The following is a 20,114-nucleotide window of genomic DNA, read 5'->3' as shown; positions in this document are numbered from 1 at the left end:
TCCCATGTAGTTCTGGGCTGATTCCTCACCGTTCTCATGATCATTGCAACTCCACGAGGTGAAATCTTGCATGGAGCCCCAGGGTGATTGACAGTTATTTTGTGTTTCTTCCATTTGCGAATAATCGCACCAACTGTTGTCACCTTCTCACCAAGCTGCTTGGCGCTGGTCTTGTAGCCCATTCCATTCTTGTGTAGGTCTACAATCTTGTCCCTGACATCCTTGGAGAGCTCTTTGGTCTTGGCCATGGTGGAGAGTTTGGAATCTGATTGATTGATTGCTTCTGTGGACAGGTGTCTTTTATACAGGTAACAAACTGAGATTAGGAGCACTCCCTTCAACAGTGTGCTCCTAATCTCAGCTCGTTACCTACATAAAAGACACCTGGGAGACAAATCTTTCTGATTGAGTGGGGGTCAAATACTTATTTCCCTCATTAAAATGCTAAATCAATTTCTAACATTTTTGACATGCGTTTTTCTGGATGTTTTTGTTGTTATTCTGTCTCTCATTGTTCAAATAAACCTACCATTAAAATTATAGACTGATCATTTCTTTGTTAGTGGGCAAATGTACAAAATCAGCAGGGGATCAAATACTTTTTTCCCTCACTGTAAGTAAAAAGACTAAAGTACTACTTGGTTTTTTTGGGCTAACTGTACTTTACTATTCATATTTTTGACAACTTTTACTTCACTACATTCCTGAAGAAAATAATATACTTTTTACTCTAAACATTTTCCCTGACACCCAAAAGTATTTGTTACATTTTGAATGCTTCGCAGGACAGTAAAATGTTCCAATTCACGTGCTTATCAATATTATGTGCTAGTGTTGGAGTGTGGTCCTGGCTATCTGTAAATAAAAGAAAATGTTGCCTTCTAGTTTGATTAAATATAAGGAATTTGAAATTATTTGTACTTTTACTTTTTTTTTACTTTTGAAATGCACTAAGTGCATTTAAGCAATTACATTTACTTTTGATACTTAAGTATATTTAAAACCAAATACTTAGACTTTCTCAAGTAGAATTATTGTCTGACTTCCGTTTGAGTCATTTTCTATTAAGTTAGCTTTAATAAGAAAATATGGCAATTAGGTACTTTTTTGAGAAACAAGTCTTCTCTACTTAGTCATTGTTCATGTTTGCTGATATGTATGACACCTGCTGAGTCACTGGCATCTCTCACACTCAGTGTGAACGGGAAAGGAATCGGGCAGGTATATGAAAAGGCTTGTGGTTTTGGATACATTTATCCTGGTAGTATAACTCGTATGATTAGGGTAGTATACTTCCCAGATAAACACATATTCCAAACCAGAGCCATCTGGGCAATATCACGTAACCAACCATTGTTGAAGGATATTCCCAATGTTTCCTCGGCTTATTTACAGGGTCTTTGGTAGTGTTAGGGTTCTCAGGTGGACAAAGGTATTGGGTGATATCACAACATTCCACTGTTCTTGAATTCCATCTTATTTACAAATACTATTTTTTTCTGGACAGAAATATGAGAGAGTTGGAGTTCAGGGGCTTAGATTAATGATAAACCTGGTCAGTGGCGTGCTACCTGGAAAGACTTATCTGTCTGTCTGGCCAGACCCAGGAAATGATGTCACAACTATAGGCACTTCCCCTTCTTTCACCTGAAGAGGAGGGGCCAGATTGAGTTAGGCAAGAGGTGAAAAACAAGGAAGGGAGCTCTCAGTAGGTAGGCAGGTGTGTATGTTTACTTCTTCTGAATGTGTGTTGGAGAGGGAAAAAATAAGGATTTGGGGATTTTAACACCACTCGGGCCTTTCTAAAGACTGATATGGACGTTCCGGACCCTTCCCATGGGAATATGGGGCTGCTGAGAACCTTTGATTCCTCTGAGTTTGGGAGCTGGGAGAAGATCGGCTCGGGCGGCTTTGGACAAGTATACAAAGTCCGGCATGTACAGTGGAAAACATGGCTGGCTATCAAGTGCCCGCCCTGCCTTCATGTAGATGACAAGTATGTTGGACAGCTGTTTTTATTCTGAGATTGATGGTGTGTGGGGGTATGAAGAATGTTGTTTAAAGTATTTAAGCCTAGATGACATGTTATATGTTTGATAACCTCTGTGGGCGTCAGACTAAAAAGCAGGAGTTCTCTATGAGTTTGTTCATCTATCTGAGGGTGTGACGTATGCTGGTAACTTAGTCTGCCTTATGTCACAGACTCATTATCTTGTGGGTTCTGGAGGGTGGACATGTATTGGGGTACATTTCTATTATGTAAATGTTGATGTTTTTGAGGTGAGCACTTAGCAGTCATTCACATGTGGTTACAATGGAAGGCCCTTGAGCAGTACACCTGTGAATGTTTGACTAGATATTTTTACGTGATACACTCTCGTGCTCTGCTGTAGTGTGGGAAAGAGGACTCTTTCACCCCTGGTGGCATTACCACCACAATTATCGGAGCCAGCCACAAAGGCGGCTGGCTCCGATGAACAGATCAGTCTTCTTTACTTTAATGCCTGGCCCTTTGTCCAGGAGACCCTGCCAGACATTACACTATGTCTCTGGAATGTAAACCTCTTCTTCAGTTTGGTGATGTTTGTTTTGACTCATGATTATGAGAAGTAGTATGACCTTTATGCCAGGTGTTGTCCCAAGTGTGTGTGTGCGTGTAACATGGTGTGCTGGGGGGAAAAGTTCAACATTATGCTAGTACTCTCCTTCCTCTCTTACAACACTCTGTAGAATGCCATGTCACCACCCTGACCCAACTCCCTCCGAGAGCCTCAAAGAGGACTACCAAGTCTTAATTTACTTTCAATATTCCTTTCCTACTTGATTTCAAAATGTAGCGGCGTGGATGTGTAAATGATTTACAACACATTATCTCATGAATCTGTACAATATCCTTTCATTCCTTTGGCACAACAAGTGTTATTTACGTTCACCAGCAGTGAGAAATATTCGTGCATTTGACTTTTTTTTGGTGGCATATCAAGTTAATGTTTCTGAAGGTGTCAGAGAAGGAGGTTGGGAACATTGTATTCAAGAGGCCTCTGTCGTTTTGAGAGCTTTTACAGCTTTGAATACAATGATTGGATCAGGTTGCTCCTAAACTTCATTTCACTTGAGGCAATATACCCACAGACCACAGGCTGAACTTTTTGCTGTTGACAATTTGTTGAGAGATTTAGTCAGACACTTACACTGAGTGTACAAAACATTAAGAACACCTGTTCTTTCTTTGACATACTAGATGAAGGGAAGAAGACAGGTTAAAGAAGGATTTTTAAGCCTTGAGACAAGTGAGACACCAATTGTTCAGAGATTTAAGTGCCTGGGAATGGTAGTTGGTGCCAGGCGCACCGGTTTGTGTCAAGAACTGCAATGCGGCTGGGTTTTTCACGCTCAACAGTTTCCTGTGTGTGTCAAGAATGGTCCACCACCCAAAGGATATCCAGCCAACTTGACACAACTGTGGGAAGCATTGGAGTTAACATGGGCCAGCATCCCTGTGGAACGCTGTCAACACCTTGTAGAGTCCATGTCCTGATGAATTGAGGCTGTTCTGAGAGCAAAAGGGGGGGGGGGTAACTCAATATTAGGAAGGTAATTCTTAATGTTTTGTATACTCAGTGTATATTACATTTGAGTTATTTAGGGCAGCGTTATGGATGTTACATTAGCATGCAACATCCCAACTTAAATGTCTCACAGAATGGACACAATAATATAAATGAAACTTTTGATGTGTGTGTCTATAGTGCCCCTTGGATTGCATTTTCGAAGGAAAGGCTTAGCTGAACACAAAAACGCTAATTTAAAAAAATATTACTTTAAATTATTACTTCGGAAAGGAAAAACAACCGCTATAGATGTTAAACTCTCCATTATGGATGCCACAGAGTCTGAAATAGACATTCATTTCTTACAGATTTCTTGATCAAAATCTAAAATTTGTTGATAAGATTGCATTATAACTGTCACGTTCATCATAGTGAGGAGACCAACGCGCAGCATGGTAAGCGTACATTCTTCTTTAATTAAAAAAAGAACACTGAACAAACTATCAAAACAACAAAACGTGAAGCTAATATGCATAGTGCAGACAGGCAACTAAACATAGACCAAGAATCCACAAAATATGTTATCTTCTCTCAACATCTGCAAAGTACATCAACGATAAACAGCTGCCTCTGATTGGGAACCAATTCAGGCCACCATAGACCTACATAAACCTAGACTTACAAAAAACCCTAGACAATGCAAAAACAAACATACCCACCCTAGTCACACCCTGACCAGACCAAAATATTAAAGAAAACAAAGATAGCTAAGGTCAGGGCGTGACAATAACAGGTAGTCTGAATATCATACAAGACCATTTCAAAATTAACAGTTTAATTACAATTTTGTATAAAACATTTTTTTCAGAACTATTGTAACACAATATGATAATAAAACAATATACATGTTCCTATAGTGCAAATGCATATTTCTGGATACTGGATGAAGTCAGTATATTTTGGGGGGCTTTCACTTGAAAAAGACGCAGGCTCAGTTTCCCAAAAGCATCTTAAGGCTAAGTTCAGCGGTCTAAGGCACTGCATCTCAGTGCAAGAGGTGTCACTGCAGTCCCTGGTTCAAATCCAGGCTGCATCACATCCGGCTGTGATTGGGAGTCCCATAGGGCGGCGCACAATTGGCTCAGCGTCGTCAGGGTTTGGCCGGGGTAGGCCGTCATTATAAATAAGAATTTGTTCTTAACTGACTTGCCTAGTTAAATAAAGGTTATATAAAATAAAACAATTCAATCCTATGGTTCTAACGATGAACTTAACCTTAAGATGCTTTTGGGAAACATTTACATTTACATTTAAGTCATTAAGCAGACGCTCTTATCCAGAGCGACTTACAAATTGGTACATTCACCTTATGACATCCAGTGGAACAGTAGTGCATCTAAATCTTTTAAGGGGGGGTGAGAGGGATTACTTTATCCTATCCTAGGTATTCCTTAAAGAGGTGGGGTTTCAGGTGTCTCCGGAAGGTGGTGATTGACTCCGCTGTCCTGGCGTCGTGAGGGAGTTTGTTCCACCATTGGGGGGCCAGAGCAGCGAACAGTTTTGACTGGGCTGAGCGGGAACTGTACTTCCTCAGTGGTAGGGAGGCGAGCAGGCCAGAGGTGGATGAACGCAGTGCCCTTGTTTGGGTGTAGGGCCTGATCAGAGCCTGGAGGTACTGAGGTGCCGTTCCCCTCACAGCTCCGTAGGCAAGCACCATGGTCTTGTAGCGGATGCGAGCTTCAACTGGAAGCCAGTGGAGAGAGCGGAGGAGCGGGGTGACGTGAGAGAACTTGGGAAGGTTGAACACCAGACGGGCTGCGGCGTTCTGGATGAGTTGTAGGGGTTTAATGGCACAGGCAGGGAGCCCAGCCAACAGCGAGTTGCAGTAATCCAGACGGGAGATGACAAGTGCCTGGATTAGGACCTGCGCCGCTTCCTGTGTGAGGCAGGGTCGTACTCTGCGGATGTTGTAGAGCATGAACCTACAGGAACGGGCCACCGCCTTGATGTTAGTTGAGAACGACAGGGTGTTGTCCAGGATCACGCCAAGGTTCTTAGCGCTCTGGGAGGAGGACACAATGGAGTTGTCAACCGTGATGGCGAGATCATGGAACGGGCAGTCCTTCCCGGGAGGAAGAGCAGCTCCGTCTTGCCGAGGTTCAGCTTGAGGTGGTGATCCGTCATCCACACTGATATGTCTGCCAGACATGCAGAGATGCGATTCGCCACCTGGTCATCAGAAGGGGGAAAGGAGAAGATTAATTGTGTGTCGTCTGCATAGCAATGATAGGAGAGACCATGTGAGGTTATGACAGAGCCAAGTGACTTGGTGTATAGCGAGAATAGGAGAGGGCCTAGAACAGAGCCCTGGGGGACACCAGTGGTGAGAGCACGTGGTGTGGAGACGGATTCTCGCCACGCCACCTGGTAGGAGCGACCTGTCAGGTAGGACGCAATCCAAGCGTGGGCCGCGCCGGAGATGCCCAACTCGGAGAGGGTGGAGAGGAGGATCTGATGGTTCACAGTATCGAAGGCAGCCGATAGGTCTAGAAGGATGAGAGCAGAGGAGAGAGAGTTAGCTTTAGCAGTGCGGAGCGCCTCCGTGATACAGAGAAGAGCAGTCTCAGTTGAATGACTAGTCTTGAAACCTGACTGATTTGGATCAAGAAGGCCATTCTGAGAGAGATAGCGGGAGAGCTGGCCAAGGACGGCACGTTCAAGAGTTTGAGAGAAAAGAAAGAAGGGATACTGGTCTGTAGTTGTTGACATCGGAGGGATCGAGTGTAGGTTTTTTCAGAAGGGGTGCAACTCTCGCTCTCTTGAAGACGGAAGGGACGTAGCCAGCGGTCAGGGATGAGTTGATGAGCGAGGTGAGGTAAGGGAGAAGGTCTCCGGAAATGGTCTGGAGAAGAGAGGAGGGGATAGGGTCAAGCGGGCAGGTTGTTGGGCGGCCGGCCGTCACAAGACGCGAGATTTCATCTGGAGAGAGAGGGGAGAAAGAGGTCAGAGCACAGGGTAGGGCAGTGTGAGCAGAACCAGCGGTGTCGTTTGACTTAGCAAACGAGGATCGGATGTCGTCGACCTTCTTTTCAAAATGGTTGACGAAGTCATCTGCAGAGAGGGAGGAGGGGGGGAGGATTCAGGAGGGAGGAGAAGGTGGCAAAGAGCTTCCTAGGGTTAGAGGCAGATGCTTGGAATTTAGAGTGGTAGAAAGTGGCTTTAGCAGCAGAGAGAGAAGAGGAAAATGTAGAGAGGAGGGAGTGAAAGGATGCCAGGTCCGCAGGGAGGCGAGTTTTCCTCCATTTCCGCTCGGCTGCCCGGAGCCCTGTTCTGTGAGCTCGCAATGAGTCGTCGAGCCACGGAGCGGGAGGGGAGGACCGAGCCGGCCTGGAGGATAGGGGACATAGAGAGTCAAAGGATGCAGAAAGGGAGGAGAGGAGGGTTGAGGAGGCAGAATCAGGAGATAGGTTGGAGAAGGTTTGAGCAGAGGGAAGAGATGATAGGATGGAAGAGGAGAGAGTAGCGGGGAGAGAGAGCGAAGGTTGGGACGGCGCGATACCATCCGAGTAGGGGCAGTGTGGGAAGTGTTGGATGAGAGCGAGAGGGAAAAGGATACAGGGTAGTGGTCGGAGACTTGGAGGGGAGTTGCAATGAGGTTAGTGGAAGAACAGCATCTAGTAAAGATGAGGTCGGCGTATTTCCTGCCTTGTGAGTAGGGGGGAAGGTGAGAGGGTGAGGTCAAAAGAGGAGAGGAGTGGAAAGAAGGAGGCAGAGAGGAATGAGTCAAAGGTAGACGTGGGGAGGTTAAAGTCGCCCAGAACTGTGAGAGGTGAGCCGTCCTCAGGAAAGGAGCTTATCAAGGCATCAAGCTCATTGATGAACTCTCCGAGGGAACCTGGAGGGCGATAAATGATAAGGATGTTAAGCTTGAAAGGGCTGGTAACTGTGACAGCATGGAATTCAAAGGAGGCGATAGACAGATGGGTAAGGGGAGAAAGAGAGAATGACCACTTGGGAGAGATGAGGATCCCGGTGCCACCACCCCGCTGACCAGAAGCTCTCGGGGTGTGCGAGAACACGTGGGCAGACGAAGAGAGAGCAGTAGGAGTAGCAGTGTTGTCTGTGGTGATCCATGTTTCCGTCAGTGCCAAGAAGTCGAGGGACTGGAGGGAGGCATAGGCTGAGATGAACTCTGCCTTGTTGGCCGCAGATCGGCAGTTCCAGAGGCTACCGGAGACCTGGAACTCCACGTGGGTCGTGTGCGCTGTGACCACCAGATTAGGGTGGCCGCGGCCACGCGGTGTGGAGTGTTTGTATGGTCTGTGCAGAGAGGAGAGAACAGGGATAGACAGACACATAGTTGACAGGCTAGAGAAGAGGCTACGCTAATGCAAAGGAGATTGGAATGACAAGTGGACTACACGTCTCGAGTGTTCAGAAAGTTAAGCTTACGTAGCAAGAATCTTATTGACTAAAATGATTAAAATGATACAGTACTGCTGAAGTAGGCTAGCTGGCAGTGGCTGCGTTGTTGACTATGTAGGCTAGCTGGCAGTGGCTGCGTTGTTGACACTACACTAATCAAGTCGTTCCGTTGAGTGTAATAGTTTCTACTGTGCTGCTATTCGGGGCTAGCTGGCTAGCTAGCAGTGTTGATTACGTTACGCTTGCGTTAAAAGAACGACAATAGCTGGCTAGCTAACCTAGGAAATCGCTCTAGACTACACAATTATCTTTGATACAAAGACGGCTATGTAGCTAGCTATGTAGCTAGCTACGATCAAACAAATCAAGCCGTTGTACTGTAATGAAATGAAATGAAAAATGTGATACTACCTGTGGAGCGAAGCGAAATGCGACCGGGTTGTTGAGTGCGGAAGTTCTGTTCGGTAGACGTTGGCTAGCTGTTGGCTAGCTAGCAGTGTCTCCTACGTTAAGGACGACAAATAGCTGGCTAGCTAACCTCGGTAAATTAAGATAATCACTCTAAAACTACACACTCTAAACTACACAATTATCTTGGATACGAAGACAGCAAAGACAACTATGTAGCTAGCTAACACTACACTAATCAATTCGTTCAGTTGAGTGTAATAGTTGTGCTGCTAATCGGTAGACGGTGGACGTTAGCTAGCTGGCTAGCTGCTGGGCAGATAGTAGTGTAGACTGCGTTAGGACGACGAAATACGATAATTACGCAATTATCTATGATACAAAGACGGCTATGTAGCTAGCTAAGAAGAAATTGCTAAGATTAGACAAATCAAACCGTTGTACTATAATGAAATGTAATGAAATGTAATACTACCTGCGGACCGAGTGCGGATGCGACCGCTCGCTCCAACCCGGAAGTTCTTAACGTGTGTCACTGCAAACTGGGTCCAGCACTATTCACAGGTTGTTGATAAACACTCTTCTCATCTTTCTATCTGAAAAAGTACTGCCATGTATGAGAAATGCATTTCCACATATATTTTCCAAGAGAATTTTAGCTGAAACACACAATTTTCAAGATATCAATAAGTGCTTCAGTACAAGTCTGAAGAATACATCCCGAAACAAGCAGACAAAATGTGTTGAATGCACAAGCTTCTGAAGATAAGATATGATACATCAATATCCATCACATCCACAGCCGTGGAAAGTTTCAAGATGAACTGATGTAGTAGTGCATGTTTGTTTTTTAAACTTTTCCTTAAAAAGGTTATGGATATTACATTGCCTGTCCCAGTCACCTTCTATCTTTACAAGACTGTAGAACACGCAAAACAAAACTCAAGACACTTCAATTTGGGATATAATTCTTCATTAACTAAGTCGTGAAATATCATTGACTGCAAAGCCTTTTTTGAGACTTGGCCACCTACTCTGTAATGGTCAGAATTCATGCAATCACCTACTAAGCCTGAACTCCAACATATAGACCTTAAGGATAATTATGAAAGTGGTTTCATTTGGAAATTACTAACTTTATTTGTGCATTCTCAGGTTGACTTATACATGAAATCGTCCTTTAGCAGACAAACACAACAGAGTGTATTGACTCCTTTATTTGTGTTTGATTGTGTTACTTCCTATGACCATTTATCTCACTTCTCTACCCTATTGCTTTTGCAAAACATTCACAGAGAAAAATATGTCGGATACAAAGCACAAGGAGGAAGTTCTTTAGCTTTGCCAATGACAAGCATTGACATTCTTCTCCAATCAATAGTAGCTAGACTCATGGCACCCACTGAACCTGAGCTAAAGATGTTATCTTCTCTCAACATCTGCAAAGTACATCAACTGTAATTTGCCTGCCTGCTCCCTGCCTCCACACACTCCTCTGATTCAAAGCTAGCTAGTGAATTGTAACGGTCTAATGTGATGCTCCATTAGCCATTACAGGATAGGTACTGTTTGGCATAGCACAGAGAATTTTCAACCAACTTTAAAGGTGCAATGCAACTGTTTTTCTGAATATCCAATTATTTGGGGGGGTAACAATTAAGTACAATACTGTGTTTGTTTTAAATTAAAATGGTCAAAAATATTTTTATACACAAAGCTTCATAGCAAATAGCAATTTATCAAGCAATAATTTTGCTAGGACTGTGGGGAAGGGAAAACTGAAAACTAGCTGTTATTGGCAAAGAGGTTTGGAACTCTCTTTCTTATTAGTCTAACTAATTTACCGCCTGGTGATATCACCATGCAGGCCAAAACTCTATCCCACCAAAACAGGTTGAAATTTCAGGCAGTCTTTTTAAACAGCTCTTAAAATGCCATTATCATAATTTTCACAATTTCACAGTATTATTCCAACCTCAGTGTTGAAATATATATAAAACCCTTAACTTGGGGATACTACCTTTGTTCTGGATTCGGCCAAACATGTACCTTCTAAAATGTCAGTGTCCAGCTCCATGAAGTAATCCAACAATGTGTATGCCGCCATCTTGTCTTTCAAATCTTCTCTCATTGATGGAGACATGTGAGTGTCATCATGACATGCAACACTTTGGGGTGGACCCACCTGTCTCAAAAACTTGTTATATATATATATTTCCACACTATGATGTTGGAATAATACTGTGAAAATCAAGATAATGCCATTTTAGTGTAAGAGCTGATTGAAATGACCGCCTGAAATTTACTTTTTAGATTTCAGTAATTTAGCAGGCAATCTAATCCAGAGCAATTAACAATTAGTGCATTCATCTTAAAATAGCTAGGTGGGACAACCACATATCACAGTCATTGTAAGTACATTTTTCCTCAAAGCTATCAGCAAGGTCAGAGCTAGTAAGTGGGGAAAAAGTAAAGTGCGAGTGGTAGTATTAGTGTATTTTTAAATATTTTTTGTGGGGGGTCGGGGTGAGGAGTTGGTGTGAGTTAGACACTGGTGCCGTGTAGATGGAAACAGAAAAGTCTCTTGTGTAAAACACTCTCCTAAATCCACACATTTGCACAGATTTGTCATGCTTGTCAGATTTATTTAATGAAATGGCTTACACTTTTATTGAACTTGAATGATGGTAATATACCCCTTGGCAATTCCACAATATCGGAATTACTTTGAATTACTCTGTGGCTCCAATTTTTCACTTCAAAATGTATGTCAAACAAAAAACATTGATTTCAAAGTTTAACAAACCATGACACTTTGAACAATGTACACAGTAAATTATTATTTTTTTGAAACATTTACTGGAAAAACTTTACATACGCAAAAGTTTGGTAACAGATTTACGGTAAATCTCCCTCAGTTTTCTGTTACAAAACTTGTATCTGCACAGTTCTTCTTGTAAATGTGTTTTTGTAAACTTTTCAGTGGAAATGGTTAAAAGTAGTGGTTGTGCATAGAGTTGTATGTTTTAAAAAAACTTTGAAATCAATGTTTTTTGTTTGGTATATTGAGTCTCAGCGTAATTCATTCCCATGGAATTGTCCCCCTCAAAACATAAAAAATGGTTGCCTTAGTGACAGAGAGACTACACTACATTGTTTATTTAGCTTTTTACTTTTTAAGATCTTATCAGCATGCTGATTTTAATATTGAATGAATCCTTTGAAATCCCAAGTTGTTGCTCATTGCCTTTGTAGTGAAGACACTACCGTATACACACACATTATTCACGAGATTAAGCAGTTTATCCAAGTTTTTTCCCAAAGCCACCTCTCTTTAGATCTCTATACTGAGGTCAGTGGTGATGGGCTACACGGCTCTGTTTGAGTCTGCTAGCCTAGTCGGGCTAACACTGATAAAGGTCATAAATAGATCATTGTTCAAAGGTTGAGCAACGAGCACAGAGAACAAGAGGTCTGTTGTGTTCATAACTCCGAACCGAGATGGATTCTTAGGCTCTCTGAGGAATGTCGCTGGGACAGATCTGCCTGGCTGCCATACTTGGAGAATCTCTGTCCCATAAATGCGTCATGTCTGCAGGGGTTCAGTGATTTAACCTGTCAGAGAGACAGGTTAATGCATAGGAAAGCTCATGCGTCTCAGTTTGCTGTCTCCTTGTATTCCCTCGTGTAATTTGGGTCGATGGTAAAAGGTTTTTCAAGTGCTGCTATTTTAACAAGCCTTTGAAGACCTGTGTAAGTAAGATAAAATAACAAAATTTTACGAATTTGTTGTGGATCGAGGGACGGATGGGCAGAATTATGAAGACAGCTACATTTAAAATGACTGTTATGTGTATGAGTTATGTAGTTCAGTCTAAACAGACAGCGAGGGTTTTATGTCCAATTGGTGTGATGAAGTCTAAGTTAACAGACAAGCATGTCCTCTGTAGGGAGCGAGCAGAGCTGCTGGAGGAGGCTAAGAAGATGGAGGCGGCTAAGTTCCGCTACATCCTGCCAGTGTATGGGATCTGTGGCGACGCCCAGGGCCTGGTGATGGAGTACATGGAGACAGGCTCCCTGGAGACCCTGCTGGCTGCTGAGCCTCTGCCCTGGGAGCTGCGGTTCAGGATCATCCACGAGACGGCGGTGGGAATGAACTTCCTGCACTGCATGAGCCCACCCCTCCTGCACCTGGACCTTAAACCTGCCAACATCCTACTGGACGCACACTACCACGTCAAGGTGAGACACAACAGTTACTTGGTGTGTTCGTTGGAGTTCGCAAAGGGCACTGTGTGGGCAGTCCTTGTACATTTGAGACATAAATATGTCAAATCAATACACTGTCCAATAGAAAAGTCAGATTTGACCTTATAGTGTGCATTTAGCAAACTTTCACCCAAATTATATGAGTCTTTAAAACAACAGCCCAAACTCAAGAGCTTTCATGTGGTATGTCTTTTAATAGGATTTGCTCAGGTGTGAATTTCAGCTGAGATGTATAGAGGGAGGAAATCTTTTTTTCACTTTAATTTTGCTTTAAACGGCCGCCCTGCTGCACACACATGCTACGGGCAGAAAGGTGTCTCCCTCCCAGCCCACCTGCTCTCCTACCTCCCACTGGATGACTAATGGAGGTGGAGGAGAAATGGGTGGGAACCTCATCTGTTTTAATACCTTGATGTAAACAAGGAGCCTGGGCCTGTCTTAACAGGCTGAGTACAGTACTCTGCCAACACTGACTGAGTGTGTGTTCAACTGCTCGCCCACACATGTAACTCACAGTCAAACAGGGCCTCAACTCCTGACACGAGAGGTAAGTAGAGCACCCACAGGCTAGGACAGGACGTGGCTGGGAAGCACCCTCAGAATGGGACAGGACGTGGCTGCCTCTACCCTCATCAGGGCTCTGGATGCATAGAATACAATAAGGGCTCAGCCATCAGCTTGAGGGTAAAGTTAGTTATCGGTAGCCATAGCCATGACAACAAATGGGAAAGGGAGAGGTCAAGTAGGTTCTTGTCTTAATAAGATATATTCTGTATCTCCAATCTCCCCTTCAGATATCAGATTTTGGTCTGGCCCGATGGAACGGCCTATCCAGAGTTGATGAAATCAGCCGTGATGGGTTCTGTGGCACTATCGCCTATCTGCCGCCGGAGAGCATCGTCGAGAAGGACAGGGTATCAGACACTAAGCATGACGTCTACAGGTGAGCCTCTTCACCTTCACTTCTCTCTGCCCTTGTCTGTCAGAGGAGTGGAACGTTGTCTGTTTAATGCTTAGTCATGATGTTTGTTTTTTTCAATTCTCCCTTCCATTGTTTGTTTTCACAACATTGGTTTTAATCACTATGAATATGAAATGGATGTATATTAATCAGTTATAAATGATGCTTGGACAACACATAGTGAGTTCAATCATTGATCACCTTTATCAGTATTCCTTGCTACTGACCTGTTGTTCCCTTCCTGTTACAGCTTTTCCATAGTCATCTGGGGAATTCTCACACAGAAGAAACCTTACCAAGGTGAGACATGTTGAGGAAATGTATGGATGGGTTGAGGATTGGTGTGACATGTTGTGGTCGTTTAGGGCTTGTCTGATAAGATTCACTCCTAGTCTTTCTTAAACTCAAAAAGGCCTGGTTCCTGGACCGTGATTAAGCGTATAGACTCCTTGTGACATGACCACCCATGTTAGTTCGTCCTGCGTCTCACTAAGTGAAGGTAACAGACATTTAGTCACAGTGCACATATTGACCGTGCCGTTGAGTGTTTACCTGGTGAATTCCAGGGAGGCAGGCTGACAGGTGTATTCCCCAGGCATATCCTTTGAATTGAAAGCTCTTGTTCAGGGCATTGACATCCTTGGCACCGGCACCTGTGTCCGCCAATAATGAAGCCCTAGAAAAGCACTCTCCTCCTCCCATGTTCCTCATCCTTCTATTGAATGGTATTAAAGCTACAGAAGAAGCCAGGGTGATCTGAGCTTAACTCCACTGCTTCTGTTTACTTTGAATCATTGACTGGCTTTCTGGCTGATCCCAATGCCTAATAACAAAGATACCATGACCAAGAAAGTCTGAGACGTTTTTCCAGGCTTGGTGTGGGAGAGAAAGGAAAGGGGACACCTAGTCAGTTGTACAACTGAATGCCTTCAACTGAAATGTGTCTTCCGGCATTTAACTCAACCACTCTAACAAAACATCTATATGCCTTCCTTATCTGAGCATACAGAAAGATTATAATAATGAGGGGTACATACCTGAATTGGTCCTACCTAGACATTTGTTTATGTTGCTTTTCCATACTTTCACCAGCACACAATCAAGGCATAATTCATTGATATGATCCAGGCTCTAATTTGTCTTTTGAATAATGGGGCCTGGTACACCTTTTGGACTGAGTTATCATATGAACAGTAGAGAAATGAATGAAGTGTATCAATGTGTCTTATATGTTGTGTTGATTGTATCTTTATGTCCTCTATTTCCTCCAGGGGAGAACAACATCCTGCAGATCATGGTGAAGGTGGTGAGAGGGGTGCGTCCCGATCTCAATGTTGTGCCCCGGAGTCGACCCCAAGCCTGCACGGGGTTCCTGAGCCTCATGCAGCGCTGCTGGGCCTCCTTACCTGATGCCAGACCCAGCTTCCAGGGTGAGTAGACATCCAATGGGGCCTATGCCTGTAAGGGATAGGTGTTTGTGTTTATCTTGAGGCTTGAAAGCAGGAAGAACACAATTCAAGTGTAGTAATACATACACAAAGTCATGATGTACTGTACATATATTTTTCTGAAATGGTGAAATGTAAACCATGGGATGCTATTCTGTACATCAAACCTGACCTTTGCTGTCTTCTTTCTGCAGAAATCACATCAGAAGCCGAGGAGCTGTGTTCTAAACCCCAAGAGGAGTCTAAGAACCAAACTCCTATGCCTGAGAATAACCATTGCAATGGACTAACCACTGACCAGGTAGATCCACACATACCATTCACTTATATTCCCCTGCTTGTAAATGACTGTTGTAGCTCGAAATGGCTTATTTTAATGGAATATCTACATAGGTGTACAGAGGCCCATTATCAGCAACCATCACTCTTGTGTTCCAATGGCACATTGTGTTAGCTAATTCAAGTTTATCATTTTAAAAGGCTAATTGATCATTAGAAAACCCTTTTGCAATTATGTTAGCACAGCTGAAAACTGTTGTTCTGATTAAAGAAGCAATAAAACTGGCCTTCATCAGACTAGTTGAGTATCTGGAGCATCAGCATTTGTGGGTTTGATTACAGGCTCAAAATGGCCAGAAACAAAGACCTTTCTTCTGAAACTAGTCAGTCAATTCTTGTTCTGAGAAATGAAGGCTATTCCATGCGAGAAATTGCCAAGAAACTGAAGATCTCATACAACGCTGTGTACTACTCCCTTCACAGAACAGCGCAAACTGGCTCTAAACAGAATAGAAAGAGGAGTGGGAGGCCCCGGTGCACAACTGAGCAAGAGAAAAGTACATTAGTGTCTAGTTTGCGAAACAGACGACTCACAAGTACTCAACTGGCAGCTTAACGATGTCTACAGTGTATTTCTGATCAATTTGATGTTATTTTAATGGGGAAAAAAACAAGGACATTTCTAAGTGACCCCAAACTTATGGATGGTAGTGTACATAGCTACATAACTAGATGTTTTAACAACATGTCAACATAAAGGTTGTCAAAGAGCCAAGGAGTTTGTTATTGTATTTCTAACATAGCTGTGTCTCCAACAGAATAAAGAGCAGAAGCCAGTCAGGCCCAAGTCTGCCATGTTGCCAGAGAAAGACTACAGCCTATCAGAGCTGCTGAGCCAGGTAGACTCTGGGATATCTCGGAGCTTTGACCATTTGAAGGAGGACCGCTGTCCCAGCAAAGACAACACCAGCAAGAGACTGTCAGGAATCTCCTCTGTAGACTCTGCCTTTTCCTCTCAAGACTCCATTACCCTCTCCTTTGAGAAAGAGAATACCTGTGGTAAGAATGGTTGTGCCTTGGCATTGTCTATGTTTTCCTTTAACAGATGACATGAATTCTTGTTTCTCATGGTGTTATATCCTACATAAGTAGTACAGTTCTGAATGACTTCTGGAGCATGCAGATGTCTCTTTTAACTTTAGGATAATTTCTTTGTGGTTTTGTCCCTGACTCTATACTGTGTCTTCTATCTCCTTGTTGTTTAGACTCTGGGGAGGTGCAGAGGAGGAAGCTGTGTGACGCCATCCGTACCAAAGACATGTCCAAGCTGATGAAGATCCTGCAGCCTCAGGACGTGGACCTCCTATTGGAGGGCGGCTACAGTCTGCTCCACCACGCCGTCACGCAGGCCAACGAGGAGGCCGTCAAGTTCCTGCTCCTCAACCATGCCAACACCAACCTGGCCAATGCCCACGGCTCCACCCCCCTCCACCTGGCCACAGAGAAGCACCTGAAGGGCCTGGCCGAGCTGCTGCTGGGCCGCCGGAGCACCAACGCCAACGCCCGGGACGAAGACCAATACACAGCCCTGCACTGTGCTGCTCAGAACGGGGACGAGGCCATCACCCGCCTACTGCTGGACCGCGGCGCCTCCATCAATGAGACAGACGCCCAGGGACGTACACCTGCACACATCGCCTGCCAGCATGGCCAGGAGAACGTGGTCAGGGTGCTGCTAAGCCGCGGGGCAGACGTCCATGTGAAGGGCAGAGATGACTGGACGGTGCTTCACTTGGCTGCCTGGCAGGGCCACCTGGGCATCGTCAAATTGCTGGTGAAGCAGGCCGGGGCGGACGTAGATGGGCAGACCACTGATGGCCGCACCCCGCTGCACATGGCCTCCCATAGGGGGCAGTATAGGGTGGCAAGGATCCTGATAGAGCTGGGGGCAGACGTCCACGTGACCTCCACGGGCCTCCACACCCCTCTGCATGTGGCGGCTGAGACGGGCCACACCAGCACCTCTCGCCTCTTAGTCAAGCATGATGCCGATATCCAGGCCCGGACCACCCAGGGTCATACCGCCCTTCACCTCGCTGCTCAGCGTGGCCACCTGCCCACAGTGAAGATGCTGATCGAGGAAGGGGCAGACCCCTACTGCACCAACCAAAACCTGCGTACCCCCTGCCACCTGGCTGCAGAAGGGGGGCACTGTGAGGTCTTCAAAGAGCTTCTGGTCCACTGCCCTGAGGGTGCCAGTCTGTCAGACGAGCAGGGCCTCACCCCTCTTCACCTGGCTGTGAGAGGAGGCTACACAGATATCACCAGCATGCTTCTAGCCCAGGGGGTGGAGGTATCACAAGAAGTACCACAGGACTCCATACCCCTACCAGAGGAAGTACCACAGGACTCTATCCCCCATGACACACTGCAGCCAGCAGCAGAGGACTACCCAAAGCTTCTGGATTGTCAGCCAAGCTCGTTGGCCAAGTGTCTCCAGAGAAAGGTTGTAATCTTGAAACTGACGGAGCGTGAAGGAAATGACTGTCCAGAGGAGGGAGTCACGCTGTGACTGGATTGTACAGAACTGTCCTGGAATTAGAAACAGTCAGGGATCTCTTCTATTCCCTTCCCCTTGGATGTGATGGGAGAGGTGTCTCGAGCTAAAGAGACCAGCAGTTGTATTAGTTTTTTTTGTACATACTATTTTGATTGTGTCTTATTTTTATGGCAGTCTGTGATTGATCATTCATTTCCAGATGTTATGATTATTTGGTTATTTGGGCCTCTCAAAGCCCCTGTTACCGCCCTTCATTACTTTGGTATCTTGTCAGAGAAGGAAAGTTTTAATGTAAATATGTATACTGTATAGAGAACCATGAGCCCATATAAATCACTTTGTTCCTTTATGTTAAATATAGACTCCATGTCATGTTTTCCCTTAATAGTGTAGCTTTTCTACTTTGCATATGCACATTCATGGCCCCCAGTAAAAAATAATGTTGACATTATCTGTGGAATGCCATTTGTGTTTTCCTTTGCTATCGACTTACTGTAGCTGGTATGTTTAAACATGTCCATAAGCTATATTCTCTAATAAAACAACAGTGTCAATACAAGTGTGTGTGTGTGTGTGTGTGCGTGCGTGCGTGTGTGTGCGCACCCACCCACCCACGTGCCCCTGTAAATGTGTGAATGAAAGAATGATGGCCATCTTCACTGCCAGGCAGAATGGACATGTCTCTATCTGCAGCCGGCTTTATTCTTATCATTCCTGCCTCTCCCCCAGACCCTACAGAGCATTCTCAACTTGGCATCATCCATGGGAACTGCCCTCGGGGGGGATCGCAGGCCAGGCAGGTGGGTTAGTGGGAGGGGAGTGGGGTGAGGAGGGGGGAACATACCTGCCTTTCCAGGCTGTTGGCTAATTCCTCAGACCATTTAACATTTTCATCACTCCTAAACCAACGTTCCATCCTTGATGTTGATGCCTGCAGGGCTAGGCCTCTTGAGACCCGAGTCTGAAGCCCTCCTGAGCTGAGCTCCGGCGAGCCTTGTAATTGCCCTGGTTTAGTGGTGAGTTCTGTGTAATCAGAGGCTTTGGTGTGTGTGTGTGTGTGTGTGTGTGTGTGTGTGTGTGTGTGTGTGTGTGTGTGTTGTGTGTGTCAGCTGTTCCTGCGTGATCCTACAAAAGCCTCAGTGGTGTGGAACCTCCGTTACTCAATCTGGGAAAGATTGAGTAACAGCAATCTTCCGCCTCACTTATCATGGCATTCTATTATGTTCCTTCACTGTACCCTTTCTACATACTTTACACAGTAGCTTGTTATCCAAGTACACTCCCTATAATTGCACTGTGCCACCCTTGTAGTGTTTGATGAATAAGTAAGTAGAGCATTTAAATGGATTTGACTCTCTATGCCTCTCATGAGAATAACACACACTGCTATGACTCATTGCTCCCTCTTAATGGCCCTCATCTCTACATCTTCTGATTGTGACAATGTGCAGAACATTTTCACACTCAAATATATCATCTAGAGTACTTGGTAGTTCAGTAATGAAGCAGTCATGAGTCCTTAAGATTTTTCAACAATCCATTTTTAATGATAATGCTTTGGTAATAAAAAAATAAATAATGAATGAACATGAAAATAAGGCTAAAAGATGTGGTTATTTCAGTTATCCATGTTGTTGACACTGCCCTCCTCTGTGTTGCTGCTGGACACACACTGTCCAAACAACTGGAGGTCACACAGGCTGCCCAGGCTGTCTACCTCATAGAAGAACTCCATGCCAGACTCCCCTGCTGCGGTTATGCCCACAGACCCCTCTGATCCCTGCGACTTCAGCAGGCGCTGCATACAGGCCTCTAGGTCCTCCTGGTCCAGGGAGTGATCCAGGGTGGAGGGACACTGACCCCTGGCTGAATCCTCTTGGGTGGGGCTGGACAACACTCCCTGTGGCACCAGAACACTCAGCCCAACCTCAGCCTGCTGGCTGGGTTCCTCAGACTCACAGTGGAAAATCTTCATAGCCTCCTCCAGAGAGGTGACTGCAGGCAGGGAACTATCGCCTAACCCCTGCAGGGACAGGCTGGGGCCGGTGACCTGGGTCAGGGAGGCCTGGGAGACTCTTGCAGCCCTGAGGCTATAGCTCTGGAACTCGAACAGAGGGTGGTTGGAGCCTGCCTGGAAGTGACCTCCAAGCTGATGGTGAGGGGCCAGGTGAGTGCTGCTGTCTCCGGCCTGAGGGAGGAGGCCAGTGGGGGCT

At 45.0% G+C, this 20,114-nt stretch overlaps 1 protein-coding gene across 1 annotated transcript; it reads left to right on the top strand.

Annotated features, from left to right (window-relative positions):
- The first annotated feature begins 1,665 nt into the window (after positions 1 to 1,665).
- Positions 1,666 to 19,488, top strand: LOC115105555 (receptor-interacting serine/threonine-protein kinase 4-like). The gene is made up of 8 exons (XM_029627731.2): positions 1,666 to 1,996; positions 12,335 to 12,626; positions 13,448 to 13,596; positions 13,865 to 13,914; positions 14,886 to 15,044; positions 15,257 to 15,363; positions 16,160 to 16,400; positions 16,607 to 19,488. The coding sequence occupies exons 1-8, from the start codon at positions 1,815 to 1,817 to the stop codon at positions 17,911 to 17,913; spliced, it is 2,487 nt and encodes an 828-aa protein (XP_029483591.1). The 5' UTR covers positions 1,666 to 1,814; the 3' UTR covers positions 17,914 to 19,488.
- The last annotated feature ends 626 nt before the right edge of the window (positions 19,489 to 20,114 follow it).

This window comes from Oncorhynchus nerka, linkage group LG22 (genome assembly GCF_034236695.1).
Source record: "Oncorhynchus nerka isolate Pitt River linkage group LG22, Oner_Uvic_2.0, whole genome shotgun sequence".
NCBI lineage: Eukaryota > Metazoa > Chordata > Actinopteri > Salmoniformes > Salmonidae > Oncorhynchus > Oncorhynchus nerka.
Note: the sequence above shows the minus strand (reverse complement) of the source record. Positions and strands in the feature narration are given on the sequence as shown.

Bases quoted from the DNA above. Each gene is read 5' to 3' on its own strand.
- LOC115105555 (XM_029627731.2), top strand. From the start codon at position 1,815: ATGGACGTTCCGGACCCTTCCCATGGGAATATGGGGCTGCTGAGAACC. The intron at 12,627-13,447 runs GTGAGACACAAC...TCTCCCCTTCAG, and splicing joins ACGCACACTACCACGTCAAG to ATATCAGATTTTGGTCTGGC. The intron at 15,045-15,256 runs GTGAGTAGACAT...TTCTTTCTGCAG, and splicing joins TGCCAGACCCAGCTTCCAGG to AAATCACATCAGAAGCCGAG.